The sequence below is a fragment of the Muntiacus reevesi genome, chromosome 12, assembly GCF_963930625.1.
Source record: "Muntiacus reevesi chromosome 12, mMunRee1.1, whole genome shotgun sequence".
NCBI classification, from domain to species: Eukaryota; Metazoa; Chordata; class Mammalia; order Artiodactyla; family Cervidae; genus Muntiacus; species Muntiacus reevesi.
In genome coordinates, this window is record NC_089260.1 from 47,310,130 (window position 1) to 47,325,833 (window position 15,704).

At 41.0% G+C, this 15,704-nt stretch overlaps 1 protein-coding gene across 1 annotated transcript in view; it reads left to right on the forward strand.

The window, feature by feature from the left end:
• Positions 1-15,704, forward strand: part of CPA6 (carboxypeptidase A6) — a 273,139-nt gene that overhangs the window by 179,399 nt on the left and 78,036 nt on the right. Inside the window, exon 5 of the mRNA XM_065902593.1 lies at positions 8,743-8,867. Within this exon, the coding sequence (XP_065758665.1) occupies positions 8,743-8,867 (125 nt within the window). The remainder of the gene's footprint in view (positions 1-8,742; positions 8,868-15,704) is intronic.

Sequence of the window (15,704 nt, forward strand, 5' to 3'; positions counted from 1 at the left end):
CCAGAGCTCATTCAGAGCTGTTTTTATTTATGGATATCTGGCTAATTGTTGATTTTTGTTGGAAGATGGAGGCTGAGGTCTCCTATGTCACTATTTTGGTGACATCACCTAAACCTACTATTCTAATAACCCACTTTTTCACTTAATGCTATTTTATGGAGATAGTTCAAGGCCCATCAAATACACATTTTTAAATTTTTTATTGGAATATATAGCTTTACAATGTTGGTAGTTTTTGCTGTAAAGCAAAGTGAATCAGTTATCCATATACATATACTCCTCCCCATTTTAGATTTCTTTCTCATTTAGGTCACCATAGAGCATTGAGTAGAGTTCCCTGTGCTATACAGTAGGTTCTCATTACTTATCTATAGTAGTGTACATATGTTAATCCCAACCTTCCAGTTCATCCCACCCCCCACTTCCATCCTTGGTATCCATAAGTTTGTTCTCCACATGTGTCTCAATTTCTGCTTTGCAGATAAATTCATCTGTACCATTTTTCTAGATTTCACATATATGCGATATTATATGATATTTGTTTTTCTCTTTCTGACATACTTCACTCTGTATGACACTCTCTAGGTCTATCCACATTTCTGCAAATGGCACTATTTTATTCCTTTTTATGACTGAGTCATATTCCATTATGTGTGTGTACATATATCTATATGTATATACACCACATCTTCTTTACCCATTCTTCTGCTGATGGACATTTAGGTTGCTTCCATGTCCTGGCTATTGTAAATAGTGCTGCAATGAACACTGGGGTGCATGTATCTATTTGAATTATGGTTTTCTCTGAGAATATGCCCAGGAGTGGGATTACTGAGTCATATGGTAGTTTTATGTTTAGTTTTCTTGAGGAACCTCCATACTGTTCTCCACAGTGACTGTACCAATTTACATTCCCACCAACAATGTAGAGAAGGGTTCCTTTTTCTCCACATCCTCTCCAGCATTTATTGTTTGGAGATTTTTTGATGATGGCCATCCTGACTGGTGTGAGGTAATACCTGATTGTAGTTCTGATTTGTATTTCTGTGATAATTAGACACGTTGAGCATCTTTTCATGTATTTGTTGACATGTGTATGTCGTCTTTGGAGAAGTGTCTGTTTAGGTCTTCCATCCATTTTTTTCATTGGTTTGTTTGGTTTTTTGTTATTGAGCTGCATGAGCTATTTGTGTATTTTGTAGATTAATCCCTTGTCAGTTGCTTCGTTTGCAAGTATTTTCTCCCATTCCAAGGGTTGTCTTTTTGTCTTGTTTATGGTTTCCTTTGCTGCACAAAAGCTTTTAAGTTTAACTAGGTCCCATTTGTTTGTTTTTATTTTCATTTCTCTAGGAGGTGGGTCAAAAAAGATCTTACTGGGATTTACATCAGTGTGTTCTGTCTATGTTTTCCTCTAAGAGTTTTATAGTGTCTGGTCTTACAGTAGTGTATGTGTATATATTTACTTTGACATTATATCTCTAAATGCTGCTGATCATTGAATTTTCATGGTTTACCTGTGTTGACTCCCTTGCCTTCTCTGTACACAGTGATTTGTAAATAATGACAGTCTTACTTCTTCCCTTCTAGCTCTTAGCCTTTTTTTTTTCTTTATTCCTCTGCTGGCCATGACCCTCAGAATGAGAATCTGTGGAACTGGCATTAAAGTACATTTAGTTTGTTTCTGACTTTAAAATAAATGCTTCTAATGCTACTCCTGTATGCAAATGCCTGCTGAATATTTTTGGTAGATAGTATTTAATAGGCTAAGGAAGTATGCTTTTCAGTATTAATTTCTATATATATATATTTTATAATTAATAGACATAGAACTTTAAAAAGTTACCTTTCTGAGTGTATTGATATGATCATATAGTTTCTTTAATATATTACTATCGATAAAATGAAATACACTAACGATAAACTAATTGCATTCAGTAATGACATTAATACCTTTTTCTATAGTTTACTAACATACATTTCTAGGGTTGGCACCTATGTTTATAAGTAAAATTGGCTTATCATTCTTTTTCTCAGGTTATGACTGTCTCATCACTATATATTGGTCACTTGAACCTTCATTCTTTTGCTCTTAAGCAATTGTGCTAACAAGTTTTATATTTTAAATATGTTTCAAAGACCAACTTTGGTTTTGGTGAACCTCACCATTACTTTTTTTTTTTCCTTTTCACTAATGTATCCTCTTTTTTCCCAAATGCCCTGTATTCTATTCTTTTGTGGCTTATACTATTGTTCTTTTTTTAAGTTTTGATTTAGACATAAGACTCATCAATTTCTCATCTTTATTCTTCTGCAACAGGATCATTTAAGGTGATAAATTTCTTAGAAATGTTCTATTTAGTTTTGATTTAGTTGCAACTTTACTACAGTGTCTTTCTTAACCCACAAGTTATTTAAAGTCTGTTTTCTCAATTTCTAAATGTAGATATATTTTTGTCACTGATTTCTAAATTTAATTACACTGTAATCAGAGAACATTTGTTTGACATGAATTCTCTGACATTTGTTGAAACTTGTTTTATAGCCTGGTATTGCTTTAATTTTCATAAAAATTCTAAGTATGCTTGGGAAACAAGTCTGATCTTTTGGTTACTGAGGTAGAAGATTTTTAATTTAAAATCCTTATGATATCCATTTTTGCAATACATATTTTGATGCCATTTAATTGAATGCATTCAGATTAGTAGCATTTATATCTTCCCAGTAAACTGAGAATTTTATTAGTATGTATGGATGTACATATGTACATACATATGTATAAAGATATTTTTATATTTCTACATTATATATGGTGATATGTATATATATTAATACATTATCCCCCAAAAATGGTTTTGCCCTAAGTGTTTTGCTATTAATATAGTTATACTAGCTTTTATCCTTTAGTATTCGTATACTTTTTCTGTGTTTTTCTGCCTTGCAGACATTGTACTTCCCTTGGAACTCCTTTACCTTTCCCAAGTGTCTGAAATATTCTATCTATGTGGAATTGATAACCCCATCAAAGTATCTTTCATTTCCTTTCTTTCTCAGGAACTTTGTCTAGCCAGTCTTCTAGACCCTATGAAGATCTCAAGTTGAACATGCTAGCTATGAGTTGGATATGTTGGCTTTTACTTAGAGTCGATACCTTGATCGTGTGTTCTATATATTTTTTCTCATGAACTCTTCTTCAGCAAAGTTTCAGATGAAAGAATTCTGCATGGCCTGGCTTGAGTGTACATCTTTGTCTGGAGAGGTCCTGCATTTGTTACTACAAAGTGCCTCCTTATCAAATCTAACTGGTGTGTAATTGTTAATTCCTACTCTTTAACTGAGGCTATTGCCCTTTGAAGGTCTAGTTTTATACTAGAAGCTTGGTTCCAACTCTGAATTTTGGACCCCAGATCTCAGGCTGATTTCCATTGTGGTTGTGACATATTCCCACAATTCTGATACCATCACGGCTCAAGTGCACACAGCTCTAAATGGCATTTTCTTCTTTGTTTTAGGCTCCTGGGAATTTCGCTTTACATTTGGGGGAGCTCCACTCTACTTTTAAAGGAATGGTAGCTATATTTTATTCAGCTTTTTCTAGCTATCTTGCAGCAGAAGAGTGTTAAGATTTTCTAGCTCTCTGTATTGCTGGAAAAGTAAATCCCATGACTAGTTAGTCATTAGTGTGAAAGTGTTAGTTTCTCAGTTGTGTCTAACTCTTTGCGACCCCCTGGACTGTAGCCTGCCAGGCTCCTCTGTCCTTGGAATTCTCCAGGCAGGAATACTTTCAGTTTAGTCGCTCAGTCATATCCAATTTTTTGCAACCCATGCGTGCTGGACTGCAGCACGCCAGGCTTCCCTGTCCATCACCAACTCCTGGATCTTGCTCAAACTCATGTCCATCAAGTTGGTGATACCATCCAACCATCATCCTCTGTCGTCCACTTCTCCTGCCTTCAATCTTCCCCAGCATCAGGGTCTTTTCCAATGAGTTAGTTCTTCACATCAGGTGGCCAAAGTATTAGAACTTCAGCATCAGTCCTTCCAATGAATATTCAGGACTGATCTCCTTTAGGATGGACTGGTTGGATCTCCTTGCAGTCCAAGGTACTCTCAAGAGTCTTCTCCACCACCACAGTTCAAAAGCATCAATTCTTTGGTGCTCAGCTTTCTTTATGGTCCAACTTTCACATCCATACATGGCTACTGGATAAACCATAACTTTGACTAGATGGACCTTTGTTAGCAAAGTAATGTCTCTGCTTTTTAATAGTCTGTCTAGGTTGGTCATAACTTTTCTTCCAATATTTTAGTGGGTAGCCACTTCCTTCTCCAGAGGCTCTCGCATCCCAAGGTCAAACCCAGGTCTCCTAGCATCGGGGGCAGGGTCATTAGCATACACTGTCTAAAAACTTTTAGGATCTTGTCTTTATTCCTGATATTCTAAAAATCCTTATATATTGATCTGAGTTCTCCCTTCTCTAATCTGTCTTTATGACTCTTAATTCACCAGATGTTGGGCCTATGATTTGTTTTCCTGTATTTTCTCTGTTTTCCATCTTTTTACAATTTTGCTCCACATTCTGGGAAATTTTCTCAACTTTTTTCTAGTGGTTCTATTGGATTATAATTTTCTGTTCTTTTTTATTCTCTAATTGTTCCTTTTTTAAAGCATTTGCTCTCAAGGCTATAGCTCTGCCTCAGCTCACTAGGCTGCTTACATGGTGGGCAGGTGAGCACCCTGCACTAATAAACTAGAGGGAAGACTACAAAATGAAGTCTGCTAGCAGCCGTGTCCTCATGGTGCCATGAGGTCCTCAAAACGCCTGCCACCAGTATCTGCATCCCCAGGGAAAGTCCCCATTATGCTGGCCTTCAAAGCCAGACATCCTGGAGGCTCAGTTTCCTTTGCAGGAGCCCAAAGTGAGGTTCCGATCCCTTGCTCCTTGGGAAGAACTCCTGCAGTTGTGATTATCCTCCTGCTTGTGGGTCACCTACCCAGGGGTGTGGTCTTGACTATACTGCATCTCCATTCAGCCTACTGTCTCACTGTGGTTCCTTCCTTATATACCTTTCGTTGTGAAACACTTTCCTGCATTTCCTGTCATTTTCATTGATAGCTGCCCTGTAAATTGTTGTAATTTTGCTGTGCCCTTGTGTGAAGCAAGGTCTCTTACTCCACCATGTTGACCACCCAGGTACTTTTCAGGTAACAATAGCAACAACAAATAGTTAAGTGTTTTCAAGCTGTCACTATGTCAGGCTCTCTGCTATGTGTTTTAGTTCTATTATTCCAGTTAATTCCAGTTATTATTCCAGTTAATCTTACAAAAAAAAAAAAAAACCTATGAGTAGGTTTTAAAATTATCTTCACAGTCTGGATGAGGAAACTAAGACTCAGAAATGTTAAGTGAAAGTGAAAGTCGCTCAGTAGTGTCCAACTCTTTGCAACCCCATGGACTGTATAGTCCATGGAATTTTGCAGGCCAGAATACTGGAGTGGGTAAGCCTTTCCCTTCCCCAGGGGATCTTCCCAACCCAGGGATTAAACCCAGATCTCCTGCATTGCAAGTGGATTCTTTACCAGCTGAGCCACAAGGGAAGCCCAAGAATCCTGGAGTGGGTAGTTTTTCCCTTCTCCAACAGATCTTCCCAACCCAGGAATCGAACTGGGGCCTCCTGCATTGCAGGCAGATTTTTACCAACTGAGCTATGAGGGAAGCCCCCCAGAAATGTTAAAACCTCATCCAAAGTCACACAGCCCACGCTGCCAGAGCTAGCATTCCAGCCTAGAGTCGTTGGATTCCCAAGTCCTTTCTGTGAACTTTTACATTAGACTTCCTCCACATCTTAAACAGATCTGGCTGTGACTGGTGGTCATAGAAGAAAAGGAATGTATGGAAACAACCACCCAGTTCCAAGGTGAGAAACTCTGCAGAGGAGCATCCTTTCCTTGGATATCAGTTGGCCTTGGCAGTAAAGACCTGAGACAGCTGGTCTGCAAACAGCCTTAGGCCATCCTGACCAGGCTGCTGATTCTATGTTGTGGTCACTATCCATGGTCACCCAGCTTTTCGGCTCAGAGTCAGTTCATCACTTCATCCAGATGGGCTCCGGCTCTAAGGAAATGACTGATGGTAACCTACCCACAGTGGACTGATTAGAACTTTGAAATACCAGCATATAGAATTCATAGGGCAAAAAGCCCTTAATGGGAAAGACCAGGATGTGAAAGCCGCCAAGCAGACCCTCTGAACACTAAGGCAGGAAATTGGAAGTTGTTTCTAGTTCTGGGATATTCACAGGAAATCCTGGAGATACTTACCCAGTCAGTAAATGATGGGTACTGGAATTAAGCACATTCTATAATACCATTCGGTAGCCCTGTATCCTTAGGAAAGGACTTTGCCTCTCTGAACCTAAGTCATCTTGTTCATGAAATGTATCTACAATTAACTCATTTCCCAAGGTCTTATAGAAAAGATTAGAACTACCTATAAAGTGGGTGGCACTTTACAAATCTCTTGTGAGTATTACAGAACTATTACTATAACTTAGACATAGGAGTCTCCTGTATCTCACTGTAGGCATCAGCCTACCACCCAAGACTGAAATATCCATGTAACTTAACCAAGTACCCTTTCCCTAAAACATTACTGGAGAAAAATCTGGTAATTCATTTTAGTTTACCAAAACAAAATATACTTCCTGATTTTTTCAGATTCTTTTTTGTTGGTTTCTTTTAGACCAACTGCTTTCTGGTGACGTTTCCTAGGAAGGCTTCACCAGGTCAGGCAGTAGGGGATGTTTCTTCCATGGAATTTTCCTATGGCGAAGCTACACTCTTCTGTGGAATGAGGATTCTTATTTTAGCATATGCCCCAGAAAACAGCACTCACAGACTCATCACCAGAGTGGTTATTCAGATATTTCAGGTTCCTGTGGCTCTCCACCCTCTAAATACAGAACTATTTCCTCATCTCCACAGGTATTAGGTGATACACCTTAATAGAAGATCTGTCTCTGTAATGGATTTAGTGGCAAAGATGATTAAAGGATTAGAAAGTCTTAACATACAAAGAAAAGTGGAAGACAGAAAGGTACTTTGTCTCACAAAAGCAAGAAACCAGTCATTCCCCCCTGAAGAATGGAACAAGAAAAAAAAAAAAATGTGCTTCAGTGTAAGGGATTAAGAAAATGACTGAAAATCTGGTTAAATGTGTATATGAGTTAAATTAGGATAGCATCGACTCTCGTCTTTGGGAAACATAAAAGATGTGGTTTAGATGCATCAACTGGGGACAGTCTGGTCCAGGCCTGGACGTATCCTTGCCCAAGGGCTGGCAGATGGATCAAATGACCTCTCAGCACCCCTCCCAGCCCCACACTTCTGTCGTCCTATGCTTGTTGGACTAGCACATTAGCTGCATTAGACTTACCCTTGCAAGTTAGTGGAGGAGTCAACTGCCTGAAAGAAAACAGGTAAACTCTTTTTGTCCCCAAAATAAATGCCTCTGTTTCAGGGGACTTACCTGGTAGCTCAGATGCTAAAAAATCTGCCTGCAATACAGGAGACTCAGGTTCAATCCCTGGGTCGGGAAGATCCCCTAGAGAAGGAAATAGCAACCTGCTCTAGTATTCTTGCCTGGAGAATTTCATGGATGGAGGAGCCTGGTGGGCTACAGTCCTTTGGGTCGCAAAGACACAACTGAGTGAGGGTTGCATGATCCTGCAACAGATCAAGCCCAGAAATGCAGGAAGAGGGAGTCCCAAACAGAAGACATGGACATAACCTGTAAAGACAAACTGTGCCTTACTGAAAGTGCAGCTCTTGGCTTGTATAGAATTGAGGCTCTCCTCCATCCCAACTGAGTTCAATTCATTCTTTCAATGAATGTGCAGCTCCTACTATTCATGGAGCACTAGACAGTGTACCACAGACTCTACTGTAAGCCAAACAGTGATCTTTTGCTTTTCTGCAAAACACTGAATGAGTGATGAACATGTAGTCAATTACCCCGCAGGGTCTGCATTTATGCAGCAAATAATGACTGAGTTGCTAAGATGCACAAGGCACTATGCCAGGCACTTGGAATGGGTTGGTAAGTAAGCGGACAAATCCTTTGCCCTCATAGAGCTTTCATTCTGGGAAGAGGCACACATGATGAAAGACACACAAGATTCTCTAAGAACTGTGACAAGGAGCCCTGCCCTGGCTAACAAGTACCCCCGCTACTGCCCCCTGAGAAAGGAATGTTTCTATTGGCATGGGAAAGCTGAATCTGAATCGGTGAGCAAGCTTGCATCATGGGAGGAGGCAGCATTAGGAGAGCACTCCACTTAAAGATAGTGAATGTGGTCAAGGGACCACAATCTGCTTTCTAGTAGGATGAAGGGTCATCTATGTATTCTTCTTTCTTGCTATTATACAAATATTAGTGCAGTAAATGATTTTAAACAATATCAAAGTCATACTTAAAACTAGTTTATCTCATTTTTATCTTATGACTAATAGATTGGTATTTATTACTTGTAAATTATGATCAGATTCTATATGGATGTGATATCATTTGGACACTAAATTCAGAATCAATTGAGAGTCTGCCCCTGATGATGAAAGCCTTGAGTCTGAATCTAAAACGGCTTTGATATTGCTGTAAGCCAACAAGATGTTGTGTTTGACACTGTGACATGGATCTTTCCCCACCGACATTGACTGTGAATTATAGGTTGGTTCCTGCACTACAGGTGGACCTGTGGCAGCCCGGAGGTGTCTCCCAGATATCACAGGGAACAGTCACCGATGTCCACGTTCCCCACAATGGCTCCCAAACCCTGTTAACCTTCCTGCAGGAAGCTAACATCGAGTACAAGTAAGTGTGCTTTTCCATTGCTTAATTCATTTATACTCAACTGAACTGAATGGCAACTGTATTTAGGGTATGTCTTAAATGCCAACAATAGTGTTTCAGGTTCTGTTTTTCACATTGGGGAAGCCAACATGGATATGGCACAGTTCTTATTTGCCAGTCATGAGCTTCTTTCTTAGTGTAATGGTGGAGGGGGAGCAATCACACTTCTCTATCGCTCACCTAAGTAATCAGTGTACACATGGGAGGGTTTTACTGTGTGAGGAGAGGAGAGTAGTTTCTCCATGCCTAGAAGGTGGATGCGGAGATGGGCAGACAAAAGCCAGACTCTGTAGGAGCTGCATCAGTTGGACAAAGGATGAGACTTGGAACCTTGAAGGCAGAGGGGAACACGCAAGAGGCAACACAGTATGTTCGCAGGGAACTGGTGCAGATTAGGGAGTAGGAAGAAAAGGTGCTGGAGAAGCAGGACGAGGGGCCAGGTTGTGGGCAGCTGCTGTTCAGAGTTAGGAACTCAGACCTCATCTTATGGGCGATGCTGCACAATCATAGGATGTGAGCAAGGGAGCCACATGTAACTGGGTGGAGGTGTGTAGGAGGAGACTACAGCAGTAATCCAGGTGAGAGAATGAGGACCCTGAGTCAGGACCAGAGTGGTGGGATCAAAAGAGAATTCCAAAAAATATTTCAGAAGCAAAACCACCTGGACTCTGCATTTGTTGGGATGTAGGTGGAAGAGGAAGAACTCTTGGGTGATTCCAAGTCTTCTGTCTTTGATGACCAAGTGGATAGATTTGAATACTTTGAGTTGTTTTTTTGTTTGTTTGTTTGTTTTTTACAGTATTAGTTAAGCAGTGGGTGTGGAACTGCTGGAAGATAGTCCTAATCATCAAATAAGAAACAAAATCTTTTGAGATAAGGGATGTCAGTGGTTCCTGGTGCCACAGTGATCTCCTGCAAGAAAAGGACTGATCAGTTACCTTCGGATTTGGCAATGGAAGTTGCACTGGTAACCCTAAGGGTGGGATTAGAGTGTCAGGAGCAGAAGACAGAGAAGTGAACAGGATGTGAGAACACAGCAGCAGAGCCGACTACTCTGTGTCTCTCAGAACTCACAATGGGGAGAGGGCAGAGATAAAGAAGATGCTAAATCAGGGACTGCCTGAGATTTGGGGTGTGGGGAGGGGCCAACTGTGGCCTGAAGGCACTGTGACCAGCACAAAGGAGGCAATTGATGATGAAAGACAGAATGCACAGGTGAGGGAGTAGTTTTAAATGGTGGGAAAAGTACCTTATCCTATAAGACCAAAGAGGTAAATGTGGGTCTAGTTAAGATTGTGGAGAAGAGAATCGACAGGTTAAAGAGATCGTAGTAGTAGTGCTAGTGGCTCAGTCATGTCTGACTCTTGTGACCCCGTGGACTGCAGCTCACCCGGCTCCTCTGTCCACAGAATTCTCCAGGCAAGAATACTGCAGGGGTAGTCATTTCCTTCTTCAGAGGATCTTCCTGACTCAAGGATCAAACCCAGGGCTTGTGTGTTGCAGGTGGATTCTTTCCATCTGAGTCACCAGGGAAACAGGGCAGGAGATCATAACTAATAGCCCAGTTTTCTGGATGAACTGAGAAGCAAAACTTATCTACTTAGAATAAAGAAACAGGGGTTAAAGAGTGTTGCCAAGAGAAAAAATGGGGTAGGAACCAATAAAAGTGGTTGTTGTAGAGAAGAAAGACTGTAGCACTGATTCAGAATGGATGTTTTGTTGGTTAGAATCACAGAAAGCTCAAGGTGACAAGGAAGTTAAGGTTTCTAGTGAGATGCTAGCTCAAGTATTCATCCATGGGGTCTAATCTGGATAGTCTAGATTAGAGGAGGATCTAGGAAGAATGAGAGAACATTGGGGTGCATGTTATTTTTTTAAATTATGGTTTCTTCAGATATATGCCCAGGAATGGGATTGCTGGACATATGGTAACTCTATTAGCTTTTTAAGGATCCTCCATACTGTTCTCCATAGTGAATGACATATAAGTGAAAGTGAAGTCGCCCAGTCGTGTCCGACTGTGCGACCGTGTGGACTGTAGCCTACCAGGCTCCTCCGTCCATGGGATTCTCCAGGCAAGAATACTGGAGTGGGGTGCCGTTTCCTTCTCCAGGGGATCTTCCTGACCCAGGGATTGTACCCGGGTCTCCCACATTGCAGGCAGATGCTTTAACCTCTGAGCCACCAGGGAAGTCGCTCAGTTACGTCTGACTCTTTGCAACCCCATGGACTATACAGTCCATGGAATTCTCCAGGACAGAATACTGGAGTTGGGTAGTCTTTCCCTTCTCCAGGGGATCTTCTCAACCCAGGGATCGAACCCAGGTCTCTCTCATTGAAGGCGGATTCTTTACCAGCTGAGCCACCAGGGAAGCCTATATACATATACACACTACTATAAATAAACTAGATGACTAATTAACTAAATAAACTAGGACCTACTGTGGGGCTTCCCTGATGACTCAGTGGTAAAGAATCCACCTACCAATGCAGGGGATGCAAGAGACTCGGGTTCAATCACTGGGTCAGGAAGATCCCACGGAAAAGGAAATGGCAACGCACTCCAGTATTCTTGCCTGGGAAATCTCATGGACAGAGGAGCCTGGAGGGCTACAGTCTATGGGGTCAAAAAAGTGTTGGACATGACTTAGCGATTAAACAACAACAACAAAGGACCTAACTGTATATACAGCACAGGGCACTCTACTCAGTACTCTGTAATGACCTATATGGGAAGAGAATCTAAAAAGTGGATATATGTTTAACTGACTCACTTTGCTGTACAGCAGAAACCAACAACTTTGTAAAGCAACTATATTCCAATAAAAAGAAAAATTTTGTTTTAAATGATGGGACAAAATGGAAGAATCAGAGCATTAAGAGATTTACAGTGAAAACAGGTTTAGTGTGACTGAGGGCAACAAGTTGGAAGGAAACACATTTTGATAAAGTGTAGGCTGTTGGATGTTAAGAGTTCTGGAATAGAATACTTGTGGCTGGTGACAGGATTATAGGGGTAGCAATGAAGGAGATGGAATGGAGATCATTGAGGCTGATGCAGGGAAGAGAGAGTGAGGTTAATCACCATAAAGCCATCTTGAATTTCCTTGGCTGATGGCAAGATTAGAGGTGGGGAGAGAATGTGTTCCTGAGACAGGAAGTAGCAGGGAGGAGCCAGGAGTTAGAGGTAAGCAACCAGGAATGGCACAATGCTGGAGGGAGGATGAGCTTTTCCTGGAAGTTAGAAGGTTAACGGAGCAGTACCAATGGTACCCAGAAGGATGCTGACAAAGTAGGAGAAGAGAAAGTCACCAAAGAGTCTGTGTCCTTGAAAGAGTCCAGTCTCTGCTGGTGCAAGAATATGAGAAGAGGGAGTTCTCTAAAGAGACTGGAGAATGTAGGAATTTTATTTACGATCAAAGAGAATTCCAGAGGGCACAAAAGCAAAGGAGTGGGGTAAGAGATGGAGAGAAATTGCAAAATCTGAGGGGAGAAATGCAGGCTACTGAATGAGTGAGATGGGAAGGAGTGACTTGCTCTTGGTTTGGAACCCTGTGATTTTGGCCACAATTGTAAATAACTAACCAGGTGCTGCTAGTGGTAAAGAACCCACCTGCCAGTGCAGAAGACACAAAAGATGCAGGTTCGATCTCTGGGTCAGGAAAATCACCTGGAGAAGGAAATGGCAACCCACTCCAGTATTTTTGTCTGGAAAATCCCATGGACAGAGGAGCCTGGCCAGCTACAGTCCATGAGGTCGCAGAGAGCCAGACACAACAGAGCATACACAACCTTTCAAATACTCCAACTTTTAAGCTAGTGTTTTTACTGTCAGAACACAGATCTCTCGTGAGGCCCAGGAAGGGTTCATGGTTCTCTCAGTCAAGGAAGAGAGCTCTAGTCTCTGTGAAAGGCTGGGACAGAGGGTTCAATGGGGCAGTAACATCCTTCCCTGGCCCCAGAGATATTTGGCTCTCAGAGCGATAGGCACAGCTTTATGAAAGTACTGATGGGTTTTTTGCAGAAAGGTATTTTATCTGTACCTCCATAACAGGGCAGAGTCACAGCTGTGCATAAAACCATTGTTCATATTGAACACATTTTAGTCATTGCTGTAGCTCTGAAGGCAGGCTTTGATTCTCTGAATGCCTAGAAGGCAAGAGCTTGTTTCTACAGGTCCTCAGTAAAAAACTCAAATACTTCATTAATTATTATTTGGAAGAAAAGAATATACCAGTTATTTTAACAAGTCTCTATTTCAAATCATTCAACATAGGTCATGTGGAACTGCTATAGAATAAAATATCACCCTTTATACGACAGAGAATAGAGTTTTTAAATGAGAGTTTTAAACCAGTGGTCTCCTCCTGGAGAGCAATCATTTAGAATTATTCATTTTGTTGGCATGAAGATAATAATATGTAAGTCAATTAAATTCCCCAGGGCTGGTAGGTAGAGATCATTATAAATGAGCTATATTATTGTAGCCTGGGGTATTTTCCAAATATTATAATTTACTCTGCACAACTATACATAACGTATAGATATACTCATCTTTATAGCAGAGACAATGTGGCCCCATGTGTCTGGTCCCTGGGTGATCAACCCCTCTTAACGACATGACCGAGGAAATGATTCCTTTTGCTAAAAAAAAATTTCAATAATTTTGTAAACTGAATACCTGTTAAAAAAAAAGGTAATGGAATTTCAAAGTTTGACACACACTCCCTTGTCCACCCTAGAAGCTTTGGGGAGGTGATTTTGTACTAAGTGATAATATCATTTGTATAAAGTTCTTAATAGATCTAGAAAAAATCTTTGACTATTTCAAAAGGAAAACAACTCAATGAAGATATAATCACATTAAAAAGGCTTGATACAGTACACTTTGGCATGTTCACTGACTTTTTAAGGAAGCATATGCCACACACTGGGGCTTCCCAGGTGGCACAGTGGTAAAGAATCTGCCTGCCAATGCAGGGATGCAAGAGATGTGGGTTCGATCCCTGGGTCAGGAAGATCCCCTGGAGAAGGAAATGGCAACCTACTCCAGTATTCTTGCCTGGAGAATTCCATGGACAGAGGAACCTGGAGGGCTGTAGTCCATGGGGTCACAAAGAATCAAGACACAACTGAGCATACATGTGATTAGAATAGAAATAGTAATCAGCCATAAGGAAACTAAGAAACTACAGCTGTTTAAAAAAAAAAAAAAAGCCATTTGGACCCCATTTCATGGGCCTCTCATCAATCTACTGGTTTCCAGTTGGCCACTTTGACAAGAAAAACGGGGCCAGACCTGGTGTGACAGTCCAGCTGGTGGTCAAGAAGCTGGTGACTGGACCCCAGAGTTCTGAGTCCAGACACCTGATATCCTCTAAACAGTCATGTTTCTGCCACCTCGACATGGTCACACCTGCAGGAGATGGCCTCCGCCCCATTCTTCCTCTCTTTGCAGGGTTCACAAATTCGTACCCAGAACCGTAGCTACATGAGAGTCAAGGAAAAGTACTTTTCAGCCTCCCAGCCCTTTCAATACAGGAGGTCCAAAGAGAGAGGAAAGATAGATGCTGCTGACCACACCCAGCATGGACACTCAGGAGGAAAGAGGATGCAAAGACTGGCCATATTCTAATGCTTTCTTCCATTTTTATTTAATGTGGAAACTGAGAGGACTGAGAGCAGTCAGTTTCCAGATAAATTAGCCTAAATTACTGGTTTTCAGATTGTTAGCCTAAATTTGAGCTCGATTATGTATTAAAATCACCTTGTGAGCTTTTCAGAAAGGCCTGATACCTTTGCACACAGATTCTTGTGTAAGTAGGGCTCGGTGTGGCATCTTTTTAAAGCTCTTGGGTGATTTTTAGAGCAGCCTATCTTGAGAATCGCTGACCTAAATGAATGGATAGATAGCAGTGCTCCGAAGACCAGCTCAATTGAGGGCACCGGGAAATTTCAAAACAAGACTGAGAAGCTTAAGCATTGATTCATCAAAGAAGCTAATACCCAACTAGATTGATTCTACAGCCTCAAACTGAAAAACTTCATAATTTTCTTACTTTGGTTACAACACTTGTTAGAAAATATTACAGTAAATCTTGTATAGGAGCAATTATCAATTAGAACTATTCTGACTATTCTCTGAATGGGCATTTCATTATATTATTAGTAATATGTTAAGTCATTTATCGACTGATAATGATAAAGATTTCATTCAGAAGCATGATTTTTCATGCTGAAACTCCTGGGAAAATATTAGCTTTTGAAGGGGTACAGTGCCAAACCAACAGATGGAACAGCATCAGAACTTCAGAAATTTTCTGGTGGTGAATATGAAGAATGACCTTGTGCCTGCTCAGTCGCTTCAGTCATGTCTGATCTTTGCAGCCCCATGAGCTGTAGCCCACCAGGGTCCTCTGTCCATGGGATTCTCCAGGCAAGAATACTGGAGTGGGTTGCCATTTCCTTCTTCAGGGGACCTTCCAGATCCAGGGACTGAACTGGCATCTCTTGCATATCCTGCACGGGTAGGTAGGTTCTTTACCACTGATCCACCTGGGAAGCCTGCTCTTGCCTTAAGGGGAAACAAATTGTCTGGGCTTGTTTATATTTAAAAAGTCTGCCCACTTTGGAAATAATACAAAAACAATACACTAGAGCTTCATTTTATAAACATTCTGTAAAGGTCTTTATACCTTTGAAAACTTTTGGGTGTTTGTGTGTCTTATATTTTTAAATGGAAACTTCAGAAGGAGATTCTTCTGTAGTTTGCTGGCTTTGGCAAGTCTATTTACTACC